Genomic DNA, 10175 nt, shown 5'->3' on the forward strand with positions numbered 1-10175 from the left:
GTGATTATGAGAGCTTTTGTATGTAGTGTGCGTGTGAAGTCCAGTATTTTTTCAAAAGTAGTGGGGCCCACTTCAAAGAACGATCCGATCCAAACCGTTCATCAGGGCACATTGTAAATAGGTTGCACCATGTAGATCATTTCTATAGGATGATAATAACCCACTGATCTACAGTGATTTCTATAATGTACATTCCCTCTTCTGCCAGATTGCCTAGCAAATCCCATATGGAAGACATTAATCAGATTATTGAAAGATCGGAATGAGAACCCTAATTTGGGCTTATTAGAATTGGGATCATTAATTTAAACAAATCAACAAAATTAAGCATTGTCTCTTTGATTATCTTTGTAAGTACGGAAAGGATTGTTTAAAAGGGAGTTTGTGCGAAGTCTAATTTGTTGTGTCAGAGCCATTCCAACCCCTTTTTCACGCATCCGTGTTGATTAAAAAAATAATAATAATTCTTTTAGCCTGGTCCACTGATATTGGCAATACAATGTTTTAATAATTGCACAACTCAGCTTGTCTTTTTTAATTGCCTTCTGGGAGCTTTTGTGGAACTGTAATAACCTTTGACAGCTGTTTCAATAATGAAAGAAAGACAAGATGAGCTTGTGAAATTATCAAAATATGATAGTGCCAATATCAGTATCCATAGCTTATTAACGTTTTCGAATGGGAATTGATATCCCCACTCCATTCTTCCAATAATGGCACTCCAATCTTTACTTTTCACCTGCTTTAAACGATTTTAACAGCTCCCAAGATACTCTTAAAGTCTTAATAGCTAATCAGAAAGTCATTAATAAAAGCGTAGAGTGCCACTATAAAAACGAGGAGTGTGAATATCCTTTCCCTTTAGAAATTTGGTAGTTTGGATGTGATTCCAACGCCCCTTGTTTTTGTATCTTGGACACGTGTCGCCATCTAATAGTTCCCGAACATAACGCTCTTGTCCCCGACGCGCCCCATAACTGCTTTGCAAAAAACGGAACGGAAATTCAAAAACAAAATTAGGTTAACATGGAAGATTTTTAGGATAATGATTGTTTCGCCCCCCGGTAGGATTATGCACCCCTCTCTAACGTGAATTGGGGGAAACTTTAACTCTTTTTGACGTCAAATCACGTTACAATTGGGGCGTATAATCCTACAGTAGGGGCGAAAAAATCATCTTCCTAATTTTAAAACACAAACTATTTTTCATATTTAATTACAGTATTGCCACCATTTGCATTCGATGGTATTGCCGTAATTTATGGTGTCAACAGAGGGGCCGTTATGTCCGATTAAAAATATTCTGAGCAGTACTATTTCCCACTTTTGGCCATGGGCACGATCGGAAAGTGGTTTCGATATTTACGGATAATGTGGTACGTTTCAGTTGAACTGCAAAGGGTAGTTTGGACATTTCACTATCATATCAACCTCTCACTACTCGCCACGTGTACAAACCGAACTTCTGGTTCATCTATGCCACGTACGTGTCCAGCGTGGACCACTTATGTCCTAGTCAGCACTCACCCATGCTTTAAATACTCTCCGTCCTCTTTGTTGTCTTCAAAGCCGTAAAGAGCTCTGTTTCCTTTAACGGCGACAAGTTTGTGAGAAGAACTCCGTTCCTTCCCGTTCCGTTAATAGGATCAGATTGAACGGAAAAATGAATTTTCTGGCCATTTCTTCGTCTTTTTCCGGCCGGAAACTTCACGAAATAAGATCGCTTTCACTCTCGTTTTTCTACGAATTCTTCTTTAACCTCTTCTGAAACCCTAAATCGAGTTGCTTTGCCAGTTCTTTGAAGTTATTTCATGCTTTTCAGAGGTGAAAACGCTTCTGAGTGATGAACAGAGAGTATGATCGGAGAGATCGAGCATTGTGAGGTTGTTTTGATGGATCTCAATAAATGAATGTCTGATCAAGGAGCTTTTTTTTTTTTTGCTGAAAAGAGGAGGTAGGTCTGTAAGAATCTTGCCTGAAACTTCAATTCAACTACTCTTTTCTTCTATTTTAGTCGTTTTCATGTTTCAGACTTTTTTTCTAGTTTAGGAATTTTGTAGAATTTCATGATCAAAATGTTGAATAGAAGATAGAGGAGACAGATATTTAGGATTCAATTAAGCTCCCTTAGTTAGGGTTTTCTTGGAAAATTTATCATATGTCGACATCTAGAACTCAGAAATGCTTTAATTCAACCTAGATTTCACGTTATCTTCATCGTCTTTGTTATAATTGAGAGTAGGACTTAAGACACAATCATGCCTTTTCCGATGAAGATTCAACCGATAGATTCCTCTTTTTCTTCTAAAGAATCGATACAGAACGATCATGTCAAACCTGTTGTGAAATCTCGCCTCAAGAGGCTCTTTGAAAGGCAATTCCCTAGTGTTTTGAGGATTTCTGAAAAGATCGATCAGCATGCTAGCAAGGACAGTGGAAGCGAATCGGAGCCTAGCTCTGTTTGTCTTGCAAAAATGGTGCAGAATTTCATAGAAGAGAACAATGATAAACAGTCTGCCATGGCTAAATGTGGAAGAAATCGCTGTAATTGCTTCAATGGAAACTGCAATGAAAGTTCTGATGACGAATTCGACTTTAATGGAGACGCTTTGTTTCCTGCTACATCTGGTGAAGCCTGCGAAATTCTAAAGGTAAAAGGATTTCAGAAATTCTCCTATTCTTCTTTTATAGATCTCTTTTCAGAAGAGAAAACAGTTAAAATTCATTCAATTTTTGTTTTCTTTTAGAGCTTATTAGTTTCCTTGTTTCTTTTGACTGATCTCTTTCCAGAAGAGAAAACAGTTAAATTTTATTGAATTTTTGTTTTTTTTTTCTCTTCTTGTAGAGCTTTGTTCCTTGTGGAAGCATATCAGAGCAAAATCTCTTAGCCGATATTTCAAAAATCGTTGAGAAGAACAAGATCTGCAAATGTAAAGAAGAATCCAGAAACATCGTTACCACTAACCTTTTATCTCTCGGATATGATGCTTCAATCTGTAAATCTCGCTGGGAAAAATCTCCTTCTTTTCCCTCTGGTACTCTCTCTCTCTCTCTCTCTCTCTCTAAAAAAAAAAAAAGGGGAAATCTTTGATTGAGAGTTTATGATTTGTTTTTTCAGGAGAATATGAATATGTAGATGTGATCATAGAAGGAGAAAGACTAATAATCGACATAGATTTCAGATCTGAATTTGAAATCGCTCGATCTACAAAGAATTACAGATCAATTCTCCAAACAATCCCATCAATCTTCGTTGGAAAACCAGATCGTCTACAACAAATCGTGACCGTTGTTTCAGAGGCAGCAAAACAGAGTCTAAATAAGAAAGGATTACATTTTCCACCATGGAGGAAACCAGAATACATGAGAGCCAAATGGATTTCTCCTTACAAGAGAATAACAAACGAAAAATCAATTCCTGAGAGCGAAATCCAAACTGAAAAAAGCGTTTTTCCTTGTCAAATCTCGACTGGGAATTTCTCTGGGGAGTTTGAATTTCATTTTGGGGAAAAAAACACGCCAAAGAATGATTCTGGGAGCTTTAAGTCTTTTCCGGCGGAAAATTCCTGCGAAGAAGAGAAGATCACGGTCGTTATTTCGCCGTGGCAGTTACCGGCGGTTAAGCCGAAAGTCAGAACCAAGGTCGTCACGGGTTTAGCCTCTGTTCTCCGAGAAAAACCCTAACTTCTGTTGTTTTTTTACCTAAGGGAATTGATATTGGCACTACGATATTTTGATTCTCGCACTAACTCGAGTTGTCTTTTATTAGTTGAACAGCTATCAAGGCATATTAAAGTTTTCAAGAAGAAAGACAAGCTGAGTTCGTGCAATTGTCAAAATATGGTAGTGTTGGTGTCAGGAGCCTTTCTTTTTTGTTCTCTTCTTTTTGTTTCTAAGAATCTAGAGAAAGTAAAGTGGAATTACATAGCATCATAGTGAAAAATAAAGTAGACTGACATGGGTGCCACTTTTGGTAGTGAAGGAAAATTGAGGAAAAGCATAATGGTTGTTTGGTAGGATGAAAAGGGGAAGTGAAACGAGAGTGAGTGCAGATAACCTGAAAATTCAGAAAGCCAAAACAATTGAAAAATCATAATCACAAGTGATGATTGTACTTGCTCTTTCATGGAAATTTATGGAATGAGTAATCATATTTTTGCCATAAACTAGATCTTTCTAGGGCAAGTATTGGAGAAGTAAAGGGGCTTAAATATTGGTTTCTATACTATGTGCTGCATAAGAGTAGGTTATAGTATTATGTATAATTGAAGAATGTTATGTCTATTATGGGTAGGTGAGGAGTTAGTAGAGAAATAGCTTTTCTTTTATTCGTTGTTGTCAACAGAAAGTAAGGAAATTAGGGGAGTCATATTCCTCCTCCCCCTTTAACAGTTTTCGTTAACTTTTATGCTTATGGGCAAGGTTTTAAATTTCGATTTCGGCCGCAATTTCGGTGTCTCCAGAAACTGAAATTTCGGTCGAAATTGGGTACTTGCCCACAAAATACCGGTTTTTTCAGCCGAAATTTTGGTAAAATAATAAAATATTCAAAATTAAGCATTTATTTCGACGAAATTTTGGTTTCGTACCCATTTCGTCTCGGTCCAGACCGAAATCCAAAATTCGGTCGAAACTTAAAACAATGCTTATGGAGTTAACGGTTGCTTTTCCACCCCTTGTAAAAGTTAACGAAAACTGTGGGTATCACTCCCCGGAAATTAATGCCCAACTTTTCCCATGAGCAGTATTGCGTGCCCCCAAACAATAGGTGATGTAAGCTCTCTCATGTGGAGGGATACACGGGCTAAATTACCTCGATACTGTAGCTGATTCAAAAGCAGAAAATTAAAAAAAGTAAGCCCCATCTTCAAGCTATCCAAAGGCCTAAAATTGAAGATACACCCTATCCCGAGCATGATTTTAAATTTCGACAGAGACACTGAAATCACTAATACCCGAAATGGTATTTTATTTTGGTCGAAATTTCGGAACTTCGGTTGAAATTTCAGAACTTTCTAAATTTTGGTTGAAATTTCGTTTTCCCCTGAAATTTCGCCCAAAAAACTGTTTTTTTAATTAATTTAATATTTTACCGAAATTTGGTATCAAATAAAATAGTGTTTTTATTGTTTCGCCGGATTTCGGTCGAAATTTCGACTGAAATTTTGATTTCGGTGGGGTCTGAAACCGGAACCGGAACCGAAATTTAAAACCATGATCCCAAGCATTCCCTAATTTTTCTCAATATAAGCACCAATTCAACCCATGCCAATCCAAATTCACTAGAAAAATAATTAAGCTCCAATTGTAAAGCCTAAAAACGAACAAATTCACATCTAAATAATCTGAAGTGAACTTTTCAAAATAAAACTGTTGATTTATGTAAATAGTGAACTTTTCTGCAACATTACTCCAAAAATGGCTGAAAATAAATTAAGTCTATAAAAGTCCATCCATAGAGTCTAAATCTCGTTCTTAGTAATTCACAAAGTCCATAAAACTACATCCATAGAGAGTAAATCTCGTTCTTAGTAATTCACAAACAAAAACAAAATATGGTCACAAGCTCTACAATTTTCCATAAACTCCATTCATAGAGTCTAAATTTTGTTCTTAATAATTCACCGACAAAAGGAGAACATGGTCACAAGCTCCACAATTTTATAGATCACCAATACAAAATATACACTTGTTTTCACTCTCCTTAAAACCTAAAACACAACCGACACAAACTAAAGTGTTCAAATTCCAGTCTTATACATTAACAGTTCAAGCCTAAAATTTAACTTCCCTCCAATTGAGAAAGAGGAAAGTGTTCCTAAGCTATAGCTTATCTAAGCTATAGCTCAAAAACACATGTTGCCCCATATTTTTTGGGGGATCCAAAGCATTCATTTGGAAGGCCCTTCCATGGATAGGGTGTGTACCAAAAATCAGCCCTATAGGATCATACTAACCCAATCAAAGGTGGAGTGGAAAATGGCCAGACACTGTGTGTCCATGTTTCTGCACATTATTCCCCTCAACAGATGGCAGGGTTAGGATGATCTTATAGGGCTGATTTTTAGTACACACCCTATCCATGGAAGGGCCTTCCAAATAAATGCTTTGGATCCCCAAAAAATGTGGGGCCACGTGTTTTTGAGCTATAGCTTATCTAAACTTAGATAAGCTTAGATAAGCTATAGCTTAGGAACGCTTAACGGTCTAGGTGAGTGAAATATCTTGCGGGCTAGTCAAATGCGTCCATTGCCATGTGATCTCGCTTCACTGCCTAGACGAGTTAAATATCTCATAGGCTAGTCAAATGCGTCCTTCTCTGTATCATCCCGCTTCGCGGCCTAGATGAGCGAAATATTTTGTGGGCTAGTCGAATGCGTCCTTTGCCACGTGATTCTGCTTCGCAGCCTAGACGAGTGAAATATCTCGCGGGCTAATCGAACACATCCTTGGATTTCTATCAGCTTAGACAAGAGCGCCTAGCCTAATGAGCTCCATTATGCCATTCTGCTTTGCGGCCTAGATGAGTGAAATATCTCGCGGCTAGTCGAATGCGTCTTTCACCACATGATTCCGCTTGGCGGCCTAGGCGAGCTATCTTACGGGCTAGCCGAATGTGTCATTCGCCGTATGATTCCACTTCGCGGCCTAGACAAATAAAATATCTCGCCGGCTAGTCTAATGCATCCTTCAGCATATGATTCTTCTTCGCGGCCTAGACGAGTAAAATATCTTACAGGCAAGCCAAACGCGTCCTCCCCCATATGACTCTTCTTCACGGCCTAGACAAGGAAAATATCTCACGGGCTAGTCGAACGCATCCTTGGATTTCAATCAACATGGATGAGAGAGCCTAGCCTTGCGGGCTCCGTTATGTTATTCCACTTTGCTAGCCAAAGAAGCAAAATACCTCATGGTCCAGTGAGACGCATTGGAGGATTTCTCTAATAGACTGATTGCATAAGCACCCTATTCGGAGCAGAGGAGCAACTCTTCAAACAGCTAAGTCCCAGCCTGAACTTGGCAGTTGAATGTACCTGGCACCCAACCCTAAATTGCCTGTTAAAAAATGATCTCGTTACTTACATATTTGCCAAAAATATTTCACCTTCATAATCATTTTCAAATCCACTTCGTAACAGGGGTAAAGATTTTCATTCCATTGTTCTCGCGTCACAATTTGAGTTGGCATCAAAGTAGAAGGTTTGATTGGAATATAAGACGGTGCAATGGTACTATCATTGTTTGGGAGCAAGTAGACGAATATAGATATTCAAATTCTTGAAAATTGATTCAGCGACTAACAGTAGGGCTGCACAAAAAACCGGCCAAACCGATAAACCGAACCCGGCCTTTCGGTTGGGTTTGGTTTGGTTTTTCTCGACGTTGGTTCGGTCAGGGTTTAGAATTTTACCGAACCGATCCCATCGGATCGGTTCACTGTTTTAGATTTTTGAAAAGAAAATTAACCGAACCGAGAAATGGAGGAAGACGAACTGATTTTGTGTCATTATCAAATCTAAGGTAAGTTATTTCATTTGCAAAGAGAAGAGGGGTGATTTAAACAGGGGAGGTGTGTCTATATCAATTCCCCGTATTCAAAAGTAAAGAATAAATTCACCTCTTTCCCTTAGACCACCCTTTAAAACAGTAAAGAGAATAGTCCTAAATACTTAATTAGAAGGGTTGTCCAAGAGAAGAAAAGTGTCGGGAGGTGGGGGCGAATATATCATCCCCTTTGTAAGGCCCTCGATTAGGGTTAGAGAGGGAGGGGTCTCTTCATTTTTTGTTTCGTGTGTGAGAGAGAGGGAAGGTAGAGAGAGCTTACTTAGAGAGCTTGCCGGTGCCGTCGCACACCGTTGATGGTCAATTTGGATAGATAAACCTTTTTTTTTAGATAGATAAATATATTTAACTACTTGCTTTGGATTTGTACAGGATAAACTGTGAACCAAACCGAACCGGTCAAAATCGGGTTGGTTTGGTTCGGTTATACCCCCGATCGATTTGGTTATGGTTTGGATTTTCTCCAAACCGATGTGATTGGTTTGGTTCAAAAAACTCCCTAAACCGACCCGTGTGCAGCCCTAACTACCAGTTACAAAGTTCTTCTGACCGACATAATCATATGAAATTTTGTCCGTTAAATTCTCACCAAAGCGTACGCTCACCTAGAAGAAAAGCTAGAGTCATAGGTTTACAGAGTTAGAAACTGATCAAACCGATGAAAACTAATGAAAACAAATACAAACTGATCAAAACTGATGACAATAAATAAACTAACGAAAACTAAAGAAAACAAATAAAAACTGATAAAAAACACAACGCAAATAGATTGAATAAGTGATAAAATGATAAAACTTGACTAAAAAGTGATGAAAACTATTAAACTGATGGGATTTGCTAGGCAATTTCATGAAAATTTTGAGTCTTTTCATTATATTTGTGGTCTTTTTTATGGAAGTTGTGGTCGTTTTGGTAAAATTTTGAGTCATATGGTGTAAAATTGGGGTCGTGTACAAATAGTTCCGGTCATTTCGGGTGACACAGACCCGAATATTAGCAGACACGGACCCAATTTTACTCTGCACTGCTATAACTTTACTCGACGTAACTCCAACTATCAGTGAAAAGACCTGAAATTTCACTTCTAAACACGATTTCTTCCATATTCTCACTCTAGCAGATTTTTTGGCCCAATTGTTTCATCTTTTCAACTTCGATTGCACACATTTTGTCATCTAGTTTTTTATTTTACATAGGGCAGTAATAAATTCACCCCCCTCTATTACAATATTCACCTCCTATTTTTCAAAATGGACTCTACAGCCCACACCATAAGATGATCCAAACCATCCATTTGATGGGCCACAATGTAAATAGATTGTGCCACAAATATTATTTCCATAGGATGATCCTAGCCCTCTGATCTATAGAAAAACTCCATATAAGCAAACCTCTATAGATCGGACGAATAGGATCATCGTATGGAAATGATTTTTGGGACACAACCTAGTTACATTGTGGCCCATCAAATGGACGGTTTGGATCATCCTATGGTGTGGGCTGTACAATCCATTTTGAAAAATAAGGGGTGAATATTGTGATAGAAGGGGATGAATTTATCACTGCCAAGACATATTTTTGGTTGATTCATATCTTATCGTTCTGCTACAATGACGATGTCAGCCGATACTACGACGGTCTGTGAAAGACGGTGGCGGTCATGGCAGCAGCGGTCTCTGCCAAGGTCAACCTCGAACGGCTATGTGTGGGGCTACATATCAACATGATGCTAGCAAAACTCCGTTTTAAACGACGTTATTTAAAAAAAAAACTCGTTTTATCGGTGCGCCGTTTAAAACTTTTACAACGAATAAAACTCCATTTTTTTCAGGCAAACGTTTTAAACACGTTTAAATGTGTTTTCAACGTCTTAAACACGTTTTTTTTTTCCAACTTTCCAATTTTACCCCTGCCAATGACAAAATTCTAAACTCATTTTCCTGTGTTACCATTTTTTTTCACTATGTTTTTCTTGAACCAGTACGGTATTAAGCTCGAATTTTTGCCGTCCCTGTTTTTGCCGAATCATGTTTTGCTGACTATGGTTAAGAGAAGAAGAAAAAACGTAAAAATCCTATTTCTATGCTTTGTATGCACTCGATGGCTAAAAGGTCTTTTGGACTGTCCGACGCCATACATTTGAGAACCTAACTTCAACTACCACCCGCGAATAATTTCAGAAATCAAGCACAATTTTCGAATAGTAAAAAATTGGATTTATTTTTAAATGAATTGTTGATGTACATCATCTTTCCTCGATTCTCTCAAAAGCTTAAAAAGCAGTAGCCCACATTATTTAAGCTTTCTTGATTTCCAATGCTTTTGCAGTAGTGGTTTCTCGAAGGGAAACAGACAAGAGCCAGAGGAGAACAGAGAGAAGAATCCTTCCCTCTTTAGTTTTGTACATTTTTCCCAAAAAGAAAACGAGATTCTGATGAAGGCAGGCTCGTGCCATCTCGATTGCCGTGTGACTTAGACAACCCCATCAAAATTGCATGATCTTAAAAGAAAACGGCCTACCTGCTTCTACGGCCTTATTGCCCATTATTTTTCAAAATGTACGCTATGGCCAACACCATAAGATGATCCAAACCGTCCATTAGATGGGC

At 38.2% G+C, this 10175-nt stretch overlaps 1 protein-coding gene across 1 annotated transcript; it reads left to right on the top strand.

Annotated features, from left to right (window-relative positions):
* Positions 1–1557: 1557 nt before the first annotated feature.
* Positions 1558–3927, top strand: LOC143887745 (uncharacterized). Its single transcript, XM_077391914.1, has 3 exons — positions 1558–2651; positions 2846–3035; positions 3119–3927. Exons 1-3 carry the CDS (start codon positions 2259–2261, stop codon positions 3682–3684), a joined length of 1149 nt encoding a protein of 382 aa, XP_077248029.1. The 5' UTR covers positions 1558–2258; the 3' UTR covers positions 3685–3927.
* Positions 3928–10175: the final 6248 nt, after the last annotated feature.

The sequence above is a fragment of the Tasmannia lanceolata genome, unplaced genomic scaffold (genome assembly GCF_043159265.1).
Source record: "Tasmannia lanceolata isolate RefF3 unplaced genomic scaffold, GAP_Taslan_0.1 ptg000012l, whole genome shotgun sequence".
Taxonomy (NCBI): domain Eukaryota; kingdom Viridiplantae; phylum Streptophyta; class Magnoliopsida; order Canellales; family Winteraceae; genus Tasmannia; species Tasmannia lanceolata.